This window comes from Tribolium castaneum, chromosome 7 (assembly GCF_031307605.1).
Source record: "Tribolium castaneum strain GA2 chromosome 7, icTriCast1.1, whole genome shotgun sequence".
NCBI classification, from domain to species: Eukaryota; Metazoa; Arthropoda; class Insecta; order Coleoptera; family Tenebrionidae; genus Tribolium; species Tribolium castaneum.
This window is the reverse complement of record NC_087400.1, coordinates 8,490,957-8,506,493: the sequence shown is the minus strand read 5'-3', so window position 1 is coordinate 8,506,493 and position 15,537 is coordinate 8,490,957. Positions and strand designations below refer to the sequence as shown.

General features: G+C 32.1%; 2 protein-coding genes across 2 annotated transcripts in view; one reads left to right on the top strand and one right to left on the bottom strand.

Annotated features, from left to right (window-relative positions):
• The window catches only part of slo (slowpoke), an 84,107-nt gene extending 83,285 nt beyond the window's left edge, over nucleotides 1-822 (bottom strand). The window contains exon 1 of the mRNA XM_015983935.2: nucleotides 302-822. Within this exon, the coding sequence (XP_015839421.1) occupies nucleotides 302-625 (324 nt within the window). The 5' untranslated portion in view covers nucleotides 626-822. The remainder of the gene's footprint in view (nucleotides 1-301) is intronic.
• A 9,146-nt stretch (nucleotides 823-9,968) lies between these two features.
• On the top strand, nucleotides 9,969-11,837 carry LOC656998 (gustatory receptor candidate 16). The gene is made up of 5 exons (XM_015983932.2): nucleotides 9,969-10,559; nucleotides 10,604-10,672; nucleotides 10,718-10,807; nucleotides 10,858-10,941; nucleotides 10,993-11,837. Exons 1-5 carry the CDS (start codon nucleotides 10,017-10,019, stop codon nucleotides 11,035-11,037), a joined length of 831 nt encoding a protein of 276 aa, XP_015839418.2. The 5' UTR covers nucleotides 9,969-10,016; the 3' UTR covers nucleotides 11,038-11,837.
• The last annotated feature ends 3,700 nt before the right edge of the window (nucleotides 11,838-15,537 follow it).

The window sequence follows — 15,537 nt, the reverse complement described above, 5'->3', positions numbered from 1 at the left end:
TTGCTGCATGGAGCTTGAATTTATATAAACTGGAAATATGTCCTGGGATTAGCTGAATGAGTTCCATATGTAGGTATATGTTAGCAATGAATGCGCCATCTGGGTCAGACTGTCAAATATTTTCTTGCTCTTCACGACATTTAGTCAAAGTATCAGAATTTTCTTTCCATTATCGATTTTCGATCGAATCAATAAATCGTGTTAACCTTTCCCCAAAAAAGCCGTTGTAATTTGGTGATTTGCCCCCGGTGGGCGTAACTCCCCCATCTTGCGTCATGTCGGCAGACAGCTCGTCTCTTACCAATATCCTTCCGGTGGTGGTCTGTCCCGAAATGAGCTCTCCCGCCCAGTCCTTGGCCTCCGTCATGAAGGTCCCCTCGAACTCCTGCTTGCCCTGCCTGGCGGCCTTCTGCTCCTTCTGCTTCGGGTCATTGGGCCCGTACTGCACCTCCTTGCGGCAGCAGAGGAAGGCGAACAGCCGCCACACCAGCACGATGAGGAGGCCGGCCAGGAAGGTGAAGATGCTCGAAAGCAGGAAGCACCAGTATTTCCTTTCGTCGAGGCATGGGTCCGGGGTGGCGGTGCTGGAGATGGGCGGCTCGGTCGCCGCCTCTTCGCTCGTCATCCCGCGCTAGGCGGCATCCACTCGCGCCACCGTCGTCGTACACTCACCGAGGTGCTCGCATCCGCGACGGAGAGGAGACGTGCTGTCGACGGCGAGCAGCTCCGAGCGCAACTGACGCGACGCCGACGTCGCCCCGCTGCTATACAGGATCATGCGGGAATCAATACGAAGGACGCCCTGGCGGCGTGCGCCGAGACGACAACACAGAGGCGGCGCGCCGCAAACAACTGATCAACACAGACCTACAGCCACTTGACTTCGCGTGGACGCACGACATTTTTCTTCAAGTTTTTTTAACACAGGCTCACTTTACGCAGTGGCATACAGAGTGATTCGGATAAAATAAAGAGCCTGACGACCTGCCGATGCAATCAAAAAAACATATTTCATTTATGCCTTTGATCCAATTTAAATTAGGATTAGCAAGTTGAATCCAAGTTATCAACTTATGTCACTCCGACATTAGCGCAGAGAATGATCATTATTGCCATTCAATTTTCGAGGAATGATAGAGAAAGTAGAGAAGTCTTTTCGGTGTATAAACTACAATACAAGGCGGCCCCTAAGAACTGTCAAAACGATCCAAAAACATGTGTTCCTACTTTTATATATAGCGTGCTCAAAAACTGGCGCACCAACTCAATGGTGTGTGGTAGAGAACTGGTTACATATAAAGGTAAAAATAGTAAAAACATTCTTTGTATTAACGTTATTGATAAATAACGGATTTTAGATAAATGATATGTGGCAACGTTGTCTAACAGTCATAATCGCAATAGAATTTGAGCAACAATAAAAATAAATTATTTTTGAAACAGTTTCCTAGGAAATAATTCCCAGTGTTGGCACATCTACACATTGTGATTTTTTGGATGAATTTTATTTTTTTTAAATTAAAAAAACTGCCAAAATCTGATAGTAAATTTAAAAATAATTATTCATTGTTTTGTTACGGAACGATTACCTGGTATGAAACATAAAATCATAAAAAATAATGAAAACCAAAGAAATTAAACACAATAAGTTTGTAGCTCCAGATTTTTAAAATATGACTTTAGGAATTTTTTCAACATTTTTCCCATAATCTGCACTTGCTTCTCAATAACGTACCACTGAGTTGGTGCGCCAGTTTTTGAGCACTCTGTATATCCCAGAAAATCGACAACGGAGCAGTACCAAATAAAAAGCAAAATGATTAGGAATCAATTTCCCACAAATCTACAGATTTTCCATTTAGAATTGAATTCGTGTATTTTTGGGTATGCTGATCTGATAAAGTTTTGACTTGGGTGCCAAACGCAAGATCTACACAGATCGGAAAAACATACACCCACCATTCACGCACATCATTTGCATGCTAAAATTGATACCCGATACTAGCAATAGCAAGGAAAAAACAACCTTTAGAAAAATTTCTCTGAGAAAAAGATTTTTTAAATATTACCGCTTTAAAAATCTAGTTTGAAGTGCCAGATGAAGGCAGTACAATGGTTTCTGGTTGAAAATTGTTGTCGATTTTGAGATATGTGTAAAAGTATGATCTTATGGATTTTTGATCATTTTGACAGTTCTCAGGGATCGCCTTAAACATTGTTGGGCTTCAGTAGATTTGTCAAAGAATTCAAAAATTAAAATTTTAAATTTTTCATATTTTTTATGTTAAAAAATTACGGTATTTAGCCGCAGCTCACCTCTCGTAGTAATTAAATACTTTTTAGGAACTGGTAAATTCAGAAATACTTCTTTATGCAACTGACTCCGTAATGGCGCTTTAAAGAAAAGTTTTTACATTACATATTGTCGGACCACCTTTGTCCATCTTTGAATCAACTAGAGAATTGAATTAATTGTTACAAAATTTGATAAAAAAAAGGATTCAAAATTCTGTCAATATCTATCTTTCTTGTTCAGTTTTTCCATAAGTACTGAGCATATGGGGGCGCAAGTGACCCACCAGACTCTCAGTCACAGTTAGGTAATAGATTTGATTCCGGATCGGGCGCATCTAACCCACTTCAGGTAAAAAGACGCAAGTGTCCCAACACCGAATCCAAGTTATCTACCATCTTATGTCACTGACATCAGCTCAGAGAAGAATCATTAGTGATCATTAGTGTCATTCAGTTCTCGCAGAATGATAGAGAAAGTAGAAAAGTCTTTGCTGTGTAAATACCAATACAAAATGTAATGAAAATGAAAGATTTCATCAAAGATAGGCAAACAGTTTTTTCAAAATCAGAAGTTACAACAATAAACAGGAAGTCAAAATGTTGGCCTTGCTTATTTTTCGAGGTAGAGAAAAGGCCCAACTATGTGATTCACAAAGAAGCGAGAGGCCACACCAAACGTTCACCAAAAGAGTTCCTTGGAAATTTTCAAATATCCACAGTGGATTTTTCTAAGCACAGTAGTGGCAGTTGTGCACTATCATTGTTAGAGAATAGGACTTCATCACTGAATAAAATTTTCTGAGTAAAGTTGTTGTCTACTTGCATTTAGGTTCTGATAAAGAAAGATAACTCTAATCTGTGTTCAAATACAATTTTCCTAAGTTCTTGTACTAGCTGCACATGAAAGAGTTTAAGGATAAAATTTATACTTCTAGGACTTTCTTATAAATCCTTCTCAAATAAGAAAATAAAACAGATCTCTTGAAATAAATGCACCCTTTTTGACGTTTAACCTTTGTATATAAAATCCGTTTCTGGGAAAGTGATTATTAATTTCGCACGACATTTTTCTTCAGGTATTTTGAACACAGTCTTACTTTACGCGGTGACATATTTAGGTTTACTGCCGCCCCTGCCCATGACTACTTAATTTTGGTCGACCCTATCTATGACAGTATCATTTCGAAAAAAAAATAGTGAATCAAAAATATAGAAAAAAATTACAAACCCGGAAAAAAAACAATTTTTATTGACACGAGGACATTTTTTGTCGAACATTGGAAATTTATAGTACTAGTACTAGTAGTAACTTGGACATAGTGAACCCCTTGGAGGGGAAATCCTCCGCGAATTATCCAACTTAAAATAATAATACGGAATATCCAAGAAAATTTCAGTTTTCTACTACAAGTTTGTAAGTTCTGGCCAGTTCTCCGTATTTTGAAGCACTGTAAACTCAACTTTTTTAACCTTAAACCCCAGTTCTTTTTGTACCTCTTACTGACTGCATCTTTATTTTTCTTTGTGAAGGCTAAGGATAATAATTTTTTTTATTGTCAGTAAGAAATAAGCTCGACTAAAGTCTACCCGAGCTTTTATTAAAAATGTGTGCTTAAGCTTACCGCCATCAAAGCTCAGTTTCAGTGAAATTCGTGTCATGAACCTAAGTTTAAATCAAATTTGTGTTTAACAACTTCGTTTTAAAAACAGTTTTTTATATTCCGTAAATAAAAAACTCCTTTTCGTAAACAGCCTTTCTGAAAATATCAGTAAAATTTTGAAAAAAAACTACATTTTTCTTAAAATTTTGAGCTTCTTTGTTTTCAAAATATATTCTAAGGTTAAAATTAAAAAATAAGAGAAATCCAGTTACCTACAGAGGAGATTTTTAGTAATATTATACTCTGACGGATATAAAGAAGACACTGCTTTTTTAAGCTAAGACTTCAATTATGATCTCTTATTGTCTGATAATGGGAACGACGAATTTAACAATTTTTTTGCATTAGAAACTATAAATAAAAAACCTCTTATTAGTTATTAGGTACAAATGAGTTTCTGAAAACAAAATTCATAAAAGTATCTTTCCCAAAATCTCAGTAAAATTTAGTTTTTGCGATTTCCATCTAAAATTCATGTGTACTCGTTGGCTAAAATTTTTAAAAAAGTTTTTTGAATTTTTAAAAATGTCAAAACCCAATTTACTTTAACGAATTTAAAAAAGTTAAAAAAGGTTTAATTGTCGAAAAGGCACTTTTACTTCAATTTACTGAACTGTAAGTTCTCAAATAAAGACTGCAACTACAAAAATTCTTAAATCTCTCCTTAAATCATCCTAAAATTTAGAGCTCTTTTAATTCACAAGTAAAAAATTAGAGCTCTTTTTACTTTCAACTCAAAATTTATAGCGTGTTTCAAACTGGAACACCATAGAAAATATGGTTATCCCTGCCTTTCAATATGTTTATCGTTTCTAAGGTGAGTAAGATTTACTGTTTTTTAAAGCAGGACTTCCTTATAAGTCCTTCTCAAATAATGAAATAAAGAAAAATAAACAAATCTCTTGAAATAAATGCATACTTTTTGACGTTAAACCTTTGTTTATAAAATCCGTATCTGGGAAAGTAATTATTAATTTCCCACGACAATTTTCTTCTAGTTTTTTGAACACACTCTCACTTTACGCAGTGGCATATTTAGGTCCACTCTTGCCCCTGCCTCTGACTACTTAATTTTTATCGCCCCTATCTATGACAGTATTTTTTCAAAAAAAAATGGTTGAATTAAAAATTAAAAAAAAATTACAAACCTCGAAAAAAAACAGTTTTTATTGACAAGAGGACACTTTTTGTCGAACTTTGGAAATTTGTAGTACTAGTACTAACTTGGACCTAGTGAACCCTAGCCCTTGGAGAGGAATTCCTCCACGAGTTATACAACTTAAAATAATGATACAGAATATACAAGAAAATTTCAGTTTTCTATTACAAGTTTGTAAGTTCTGGCCAGTTCTCTGTATTTTGAAGAACCGTAAACTTAACTTTTTTAACCTCTTATTGTCTGCATCTTTATTTTTTTTAGCGAAGGAAAAGGATAATAAATTTTTTTTATTGTCAGTAAGAAATAAGCTCGACTAAAGTCTACCCGAGCTATTATCAAAAATGTGTGCTTAAGCCTATCGCCATCAAAGCTCAGTTTCAGTGAAATTCGTGTCATGAATCTAAGTTTAAATCAAATGTGTTTAACAACTTCGTTTTAAAAACAGTTTTTTATATTCCGTAAATAAAAAACTCCTTTTTGTAAACAGTCTTTCTGAAAATATCAGTAAAATTTTGAGTTTTTTGTTTTTAACTAAAAGATTGTAAGAGCTTAAAATTTAAAAAAAAATACATTTTTCTTAAAATATTAAGCTTTTTTGTTTTCAAAATATATTTTAGGGTTAAAATTAAAAAATTAGAGAAATCCAGTTACCTACAGAGGGGCTTTTTAGGTACGTAATGTTATACTTTGACGGATTTAAAGAAAACAAAAAACATTTTGTTATCAAAACATACATTTTACTTTAATTCACTGCTTTTTTAAGCTAAGACTATATTTATGATCTCTTATTGTCTGATAAAGGGAACGATGAATTTAACAATTTTCTTGCATTAGAAACTGGTTTAAAAAAATCGATCGTTTGGTCCTATAAATAAAAAACCTCTTATTAGTTATTAGGTACACATGAGATTCTCAAACCAAAATCTTTAAAAGTATATTTCTTTAAAATCTCAGTAAAATTTAGTTTTTGCGATTTCCATCTAAAATTTATGTGTACTCGTTGGCTAAAATTTTTAAGAAAGTTTTTTGAACTTGTAAAAATGTCAAAACCCAATTTACTTTGATGAATTTAAAAAAGTTAAAAAAGGCTTAATTGTCGAAAAGGCATTTTTACTTCAATTTACTGTTTTTTAAGTCAGAATTGTAAGTTCTTAAATAAAGGGCGCAACTACAAAAATTCTTAAATCTCTCCTTACATCGTCCTAAAATTTAGAGCTCTTTTTAATTCCAAGTAAAAAATTTGAGCTCTTTTTACTTTCAACTGAAAACTTATAGCGTGTTTCAAACTGGAACACCATAGAAAATATGCCCTGCCTTTTAGTTTGGTTATCGTTTCTAAGGTGAGTAAGATTTTTTTTTAAGCAGAACTTCCTTATAAGTCCTTCTCAAACAATGAAATAAAGAAAAATAAACAAATCTTTTGAAATAAATGCACCCTTTTTGACGTTAAACCTTTGTTTATGAAATCCGTATCTGGGAAAGTAATTATTATTTTGGCACGATATTTTTCTTCAAGTTTTTTTAACACAGTCTCACTTTACGCAGTGGCATATTTAGATACACTGCCGCTCCTATCTATGACAGTATTTTACATAAAAAAAATGGTTGAATCAAAAATAAAGAAAAAATTTACAAACCCTCCAAAAAAAACACCAATTTTTATTGACAAGAGGACAATTTGTGTCGAACTTTGAAAATTTGTAGTAATAATAGTAACTTGGACCTAGTGAACCCTAGTCCTTGGAGAGGAAGTCCTCTGCGAGTGAAGTCTAGAAAAAAGTCCCGTCGACCTTTTCCCCTCTAAAGAGGTTTAGAGAACGTCTCCACCTACAAGAGGCCCTAGATGTTAAGCCCTTACCCTATAAAACTCGGCCTGCAAAAAATGTATATATTCTTTGAAGAAAAAGTAATAATAAAAATAATAACAAAAATAATAATAATAATAATAAAAATAAAGTTTATTGTCATAAAATCTTATTACATTTCTAAGCAAAAAAATTAATGTGTTGCGTTAGCAAATACAGGGTCGCAAAAAAGTATGGATACAGTTAAATATTTTCTGAACAGTTTAAGAGAGAACCTTGAAATTTGGGAAGCAGTTGAAAGTGTTTACATTCTATCATCTGAAAGATTTTTTAAATTTGTGTCGTCATTTATTTTGAAAATACAAGGCTAACTTGATTTTTTTAAATGGCACGAAGGGTCAAAGTTAATAATTTTTAAAACAGCATTTTTTTGTGAATTCAGTGATGTTACGTAATACCCACCTTTATTTTTATTGAAAGGTAGAAAAAATCAAATTTAAAAAATTTAATTCTGGATTTTTGGAAAATCTCAACTAAGTTATCTTTGAAAATATTCTTATTAGGGATCTGTCACTTGTATATTAGCCAAAAATTAAACTTGTGTGCAATAATTAGTTTAACAGTAGTACATTTAAGTAAAACAGCAAAAAAAATTCTCATGTTGGTTGGTCATGGCGACAGAAATCCAAAAAGTTAGTGGAAATCATTTTGAATATCTTTTATAGCATAAAAATCATGTATTTCTTTTTTTTTTTTAATTAAAAAGTTTTCTTTTTCAGTGAATAGTATTATTTTAACAATTGTTTTTAACTTTTACTTATTGTTTAGTCAATGTTTAAGCAGTAAAGAGCTAATGATAGATAAAGATATTATTTCCCAAACTAACAAAATTTTACATTTTTGAAAATTTTATTAGATTGAAACTCCTTTTAAGTTTCGTTTAATTAAGGTATGCATGTATTACACCACAGAACTCTCTTCTTACAGAAATGCTCTTCTTAAAAATACTAAATTTGACCATTGCTGCCATTAAAAAAATCAAGTTAGCTTTGTATTCTAAGAATAAATCGAGATAAAAATTTGATAAACATCTGAAACGATAGAATTTATGAACTCTCAACCATATACCAAATTTTAATATAAATAATGGTTTTTATACTTAACTGTATCCATACTTTTTAGGAACTCTGTATAAGTGAATTATTGTACAGTTGAAAAAAGATACAGATATTGGATTCATCTCATATTTTTCAAATATACAGAAAATATAGCCATAGAAGGAGTTTTAACTTTTAAAAAGTAGTAAAATTTTAAAATTTCAAAATCTTTGAGTCCAAATTCCGCCAAATGTTGTCCATTTTTTTCTTCCACGTGGTCCGATTTATTCGGCAACAGCTGTACTCCGATCTCAAAAAACCGAAGGAAGCATCTAAATGACTCACTGACAGCCGCGCCGCTGTGTATATTTTTAATATTCCTTTGTATATTTACATTGGCCAGCGACCCAAACGTGCGCGAAGTGGTCGACTCTATTTTATTATTATTATGTAGAACACGATGACAGATTTATGAAATGTGCAAAAACAAGGTCTCTGGCCTTAACCCATCCCTCATATTTCGATATAGTATTTCACTCATTTAGACATAATTTTACTTAACAAATAATTAGATTTGCTTCGAGAATAACACATTTGTCACCAACTTTTAATACCAAATTGTTTTAAAAGAAGAATTTTCAACTCAGCCAAAATAGTATATTATGATACGAGTTTTATAAGACGCATTTTGTCGCACGCACGAATTTAGAGCACGACGAGCGCAGCGAGGAGTGCCATAATAGAGTAAGTGCGACAAAATGCCATATTATAAACGAAATATCATACAGTATTTTTTCTACTTTGCACTTTTTGTACCAAAAAAATTAATTTCGAAATTTAGGGAATTTTGTGGCAGTTGACAACTTTTGCGCAGACAGTGAAATGAAATCAATAATTTGGACCATCATTAGTTCATTGGTACAAATGTTTTCTGAAAGTGTCCAAAGCGTATTGTGACAAATACGTGGAAATTAAAAATTGGCCGAAAGATAATGAGATCTCAAATTATTTATTTGCACTGGTTTTTGAAGTTATGTTTGTACATTACTCGAAAGGTGTTCGAAAGGGCCACATATCAGAGATGGTACAAAAGCCTCTAAAGATTTGTATTTGATTCATTTGATTAAATTAAGCACTTGAAACAGGTGCCGATTGACACTGACAGTTCTCTCAGATAATTGTCAAAAAACTAGGTTGTCAACATTACCCAACGAAATTACTCTAGTTTTTAGTGTAATTATTACAACACTCCATTGGATATTACGATACGCAAATCGCGCAAATCGCGTATCGTAATGACCTCAATACGAAACCGAAGCAGAAACAATAATTTTTACTTGGCTAAAAAAATCTAAAAAAAAATAAAAATAAAAACTGAAGTAAAAATAGCTCAGAAAAACTAAAAAACGTTAGCTATAAATTTGAATTTTGTGGAAGGCATTCTAGTTTATTCTAGAATCAGTAAAAGTGATAAAAGTCATAATTTTCTGCGTGTTTACCGGTGTTTTTTCCTTGATGACCCAATCAATAATTAATTCACTCACGTTTAATTAATTGTGTTATCAAACGTTGGTAAAACAACCATTCGTTCGAAATGCCTCAAGTCAAACTCCACAAACATTATGTCCCCATCATCCTTTTATCAAAAATCCTCGGAATTGCACCAATCAGCTACAAAAACAGTAATGTAAACTATTCAAAAATTGGAATCGTCCAAACTGTTGCCTACTTTGTGATTTTCATAATTTTGACAATCGTTTTTTTCGAAAAACGATCGGCTTTGAGTCCGTTCGAATTGATCCAAATTCGCACAATTAACTTCGTTGCCACGTTTCGAACTATAGCCAACATCATCCTCATGGCGGTACTGTTTCTTGGTACTTTCATAGGACGAGCAAAATTTCTGGCGATTTTGAAACAAATGCGTAATTTGGAACCGGAGTTTCTCAAACTGGACCAACTTGGTGCAACTGTTCGCAACAATAGACAAATTCGAAGAATGGTGGTGTTCCTGATTGGTGTCTCGTTGAGTTTCAATTTGTTCGGTGATCTTCTCACACTTTTTATAAAAGAAGAACTGGACTTGGTTTGGAGGGAAGTTTGCACTTTTGTGGTACAAGTCTACCCTCGACTGGTTGTAAATACCATCAATTTAACGTTTTTGACTCTTTTGATGATTCTGGAAGGTCGCTTTAGAGTCATTAATGACGGAATCCAAGCCCTCATTAATGACTCTCGCAAAGTGACACGGTTTCCAACCGAATTGACCTTTTGCAACAAAATCAAACATCTGGTCAACCTTCACAAAAACTTGGTCAAAGTCGCCAAAGATCACAATTCGCTTTATTCCTTGCATCTGTTACTTTGGATTACTGTGACTTTTATTCTTCTTGTCGGTGACTCCTATATTGTCATGTATGTATTTTTTTTCCACTTATCAGATGTTCGCTATGTTATGGTTGTGTACTTGTTGAAAAATGTGGTCCTGTATGGTTTAGAATTGTTTATTTTGGCGAAAATTGTGACCGACTTGTGTCAAGAAGTGAGTACTTTTTGTCTGTTGATTTGTCTCAAGTAATTTTTCAGGCGAATAGTACCAAAAAATTAATTGTGAAAATTAAAATCGACATCGACAAGGAGGATGAAAGGAATGAGGTACTAACTAAGAACCCTTTTCCAAATTCTATTTTTCTATTTTAGGTCATTTCAAGTGCTTTGAAACTGAGTCAGAATGAGTTGGAAATAACAGCTTGCAAGTTTTTCAGTATTGATAACGCTCTACTATTTTCAGTAAGTACCAAAGTTATTAATTTTGATACTTCTGCGTGGTACTATTGTAGATTTGTGGTGCTTCATCGTCTTACCTATTCATAATGATTCAATTGGACCTTGGGAATAAGAAAAATGAAACCAGCACAATTTTGGTAGAGTAGTACCTTACAAAATCAATTTTTAATTAATTAAATTTCTCGTAGATGGATGTGAATAACTCGACTGTTAATCAAAGTGGTTTCTTGTGAATTAAGTTACGTTGTTTAACATTACTCTAATTAAAGCCCACTTGCCTGAATCAATAAACGTAATTACCTATACTATGAGTTTGTTGATAATTATTTAGTGCAATTGAAATGTTTTCAACAAGTTACAACGAAATTTTCGCTCCAATTTAAACAATTTTAAATTTTTTGACCGTCGAACCCCGCATTCTGACAAACGGCCGTTTGGTTTTTTCTGTCGTCATTTATTTTGAAAATACAAGGCTAACTGAATTTTTTTAAACGGCACGAAAAGTCAAATTTAATAATTTTTAAAACAGCATTTTTTTGTGAATTCAGTGATGTTATATGGTACCCACCTTTGTTTTTGTTACAAGGTAAAAAAAATTATTTTGGATTTTTGGAAAAGCATAACTAAGTTAGCTTTGAAAATACTCTGATTAGCGATCTGTCACTTGTATATTAGCCAAAAATTAAACTTGTGTGCAATAATTAGTTTAACAATAGTACATTTAAGTAAAACTGAGCAAAAAAAATTCTCATACTGGTTGGTCATGGCGGCAGAAAGCAAAAAAGTTAGTGGAAATCATTTTAAACATCTTTTTTAGCATAAAAATCATGTATTTCGTGTTTAATTTATTTCTAATTAAGAAGTGTTCTTCTTCATTTAAAAGTGTTTTTTTAACAATTATTTTTAACTCCTACTTATTTTTTGGTCAATGTTTAAGCAGAAAAGATCTAACGATAGATAAAGACAACATTTCCCAGGTAACAAAATTTTACACTTTTTTAAACCTTATTAATTCGATTTTTTTAAGTTTTGCTTAAACTAACACAACAGATCTCAGAAAAAATGCACTTTTTAAAAATATTAAATTTGATCATTGTTGCCATTAAAAAAAATCAAGTTAGCCTTGTATCCCAAGAATAAATTGAGATAGAAATTTGATAAACATCTGAAACGATAGAATTTAAATACTCTTAAGGATATACCAAATTTCAATAAGTTTTGATGAATAGTTTTTATAAATAACTGTATTCATACTTTTTTGGGACTCTGTATAAGTGTATTATTGTACAGGGTGCTGCATTTTACATGTCCGCATAGGGAATCTCCGAAACTAAGAGGTTTTGAGAAAAACAAGTGACACATTCTCGGGTCCATTTTTTGAGAAAAAAATTTTGATCAAAACCGTATCCCACTATTGTCTTTTGTTTTAGACTTATAAACAAATGTTGACATTTTAGCAAAATTAAAAAAAAATCATATCTTCCTTGTTATAAAAGATACACATTTGAAACAAAAACTTTTTTACAGTGAATATAACCTTTCATTTAGCTGTAATAACATAAAGTTTTATTTTTTTAAATATGAATTATAGGAGGCTGTGGTATTTTTAAGAAGCTTATTTTTTTCTGATTTGATATGTCTATTTGTGTAATACATTCTTTTTAAATATTAAACAAATATAAATAACATTTCGCTTTTTCTTTATAGCATAGGCCATAAAAAAATTTTGGATTTTCAATTAAAACTATAAAAAATGTATTACTCAACAAGTATTTATAATTTAATGATTTTTTAAACATCAAATGCTAGTGACACATCGTTTTCAATTTTCTGCACATTTTTTATGTAATTAAAATCTGTGACGATCATATATTTGTTTAAATGAAAATACCATTAACATTAACATAGCGTATTTTTGGAATTTCACATTTTTTACTTTAATAACCGATCACAAAATTTCTATCATTCTCTGAAATATTTTTTCCACGGCCAACTACTTTCAAATGTTTTAAATATATTTTTATCAAAAGTATATAAAAATATCAAAGTGTATTTATATTGTTTCCAGTTCAAAAAAAATTGATTGTGTGCTTGTTAAAAAATGTGGTCCTGTATGCTTTGGAATTTTTTATTTTGGCGAAAATTGTGACCGACTTGTGTCAAGAAGTGAGTACTTTTTGTTAGTTGATTTGACTCAAGAGATTTTTCAGGCAAATAGTACCAAAAAACTAATTGTGAAAATTAGAATTGACATCGACAAGGAGGATGAAAGGAATGAGGTACTACCTAAGAACCGTTTCCCAAATTCTATTTTTCTACTTTAGATCATTTCAAGCGCTTTAAAACTGAGTCAGAGTGAGTTGGAGATAACAGCTTGCAAGTTTTTCAGTATTGATAACGCTTTACTACTTTCAGTAAGTACCAAAGTTATTAATTTTGGTACTTCTGCGTGGTACTATTGTAGATTTGTGGTGCTTCATCGTCTTACCTTTTCATAATGATTCAATTAGACCTTGGTAATAAGAAAAATGAAACCAGTACAATTTTGGTGGAGTAGTACCTAACAAAATCAATTTTTAATTAATTAAATTAAATTGAAACTACTTTCAAATATTTTAAATATATCTTTTATCAAAAGTATATTAAAATATCAAACTGTACTCGTATTTGTATTGTTGTCAGTTCAGAAAAAAATTGATTGTGTGCTTGTTGAAAAATGTGGTCCTGTATGCTTTAGAAGTGAGTACTTTTTGTCAGTTGATTTGTCACAAGTGATTTTTCAGGCAAATAGCACCAAAAAATTAATTGTAAAATTTAGAATTGACATCGGCAAGGAGATTGAAAAAAATGAGGTACTACCTAAGAACCGTTTTCCAAACTCTATTTTTGTACTTTAGGTCATTTCAAGTGCTTTGAAACTGATTCAGAATGAGTTGGAGATAACAGCTTGCAAGTTTTTCAGCATTGATAACGCTCTACTATTTTCAGTAAGTACTAAATTTATTAATTTTGGTACTTCTGCTTAGTACTATCGTAAATTTGTAGTGCTTCATCGTCTTACCTTTTCATCATGATTCAATTGGATTTTGGGAATAAGAAAAATGAAACCAGCACAATTTTGGTGGAGTAGTACCTTACAAAATCAATTTTTAATTAATTAAATTTCTCGTAGATGGATTTGAATAACTCGACTGTTAATCAAAGTGGTTTCTTGTGAATTAAGTTACGTTGTTTGACATTACTCTAATTAAAACCCACTTGCCTGAATCAATAAACGTAATTAACTATACTATGAGTTTATTGACAATTATTTAGTGCAGTTGAAATGTTTTCATCAAGTTACAACGAAATTTTCACTCCAATTCAAACGATTTTCAAACTTTTGGCCCTCGAACCTCGCATTGTGACAAACGGCCGTTTGGTTTTTTCAAAAATTCGTCTTTTGCAAACTTTTATTTACCTCACAACTCTCTTAGCTGCAACGTCTATTTATTACAAATTTTATTTCAGTTTTACATTTTTCGGCTTTGGAAATATTACTGTTGTGCGATTTATCGTAATTTTCCGCAGTGCTAGTAACCTGATTATGCTTTTTGTGATTTTGATTTACGTTTGTTGTAACAACACCAAAGAATTGGACAAAATTGCGAAGCTGGATTTGAGTTTGGCCAAATTCGGGCAATTTGGTAAAGTCACAAAAGCGAATCGCAAAGTGCGCCAACAGTCCCTTTGGCTCATTTTTCTGATTTATTTTTACGTGATTTTTGGCAACATTTACGCGACAGTTAATAAAAAATCGGAATCGCGTATTTGGTACTATGTGATGGTTGTTTATCCCAAATTAGTCGCAGCGTCGCAAAATATCTTTTTTTATTTAATTACGATGATGGTGGAAAAACGTTACAAAATAATCAATGAGAAAATTTCAGAAAAAGTCATTGAATCACAAAAGAACCAGAAATCAGTCGATTTAACCTTTTGCGAAACTTTGACCGATTTGATCCAAATTCACAAAATTTTGACTAAAATCACTGGAAAAATCAACGCGGTTTTTGCTTTACAACTTTTGTTGTGGATCGGCTTCAACTTTCTGTTCCTCCTGATGGATTCTTACACTACGGCTCACTTAATTTTTTTCGATTGGAAGTCAAGTAAATTGTATCCTGTTTCGCTCATGTTATTGAATGTTTTTTCATACTGTTTTTACATTTTCTACTTGTCGAGAAGATGCGAACGGGTCTGTTTTGAAGTAAGTATTTCACACTACAATAAATTGATTAGAAATAGCACTTCAGGCAAACCGCACCGCTTTTATAGTGGCTGGCACTAGCATCGACTTCCACAAAGAAGAAGAACGAAATTTGGTAAAATCTGTTTTCTGTTTCTAATTTTTTAACACACTTTATTTGCAACAAAAAAATTTTTGTCCAAGAATTATTTCCTATTTTCTTTTTTCTACTTCTACAATATTTCTGCTCCATCATTTTTTTTAATTTGGCTCTAGTTAGTAGTTTCTTTTTTAAAGGTACTACTTTCACTTTGACTCTCATGAATCTTCTTTTCTTTTTCGTTTTTTTTTCTCTGCTCATTGCGTTATTTTTAGTTTTTCAAATTCAATTTTTTTTAGTTTTTGTGATTCGTTATTTCTTCGTTTTTTGATAGTTTTTTCATTTTTTTCTTTATAATCCCTCAATTTTACAATTGGTCCCAACTTCGTGATGTTGAATATTTCT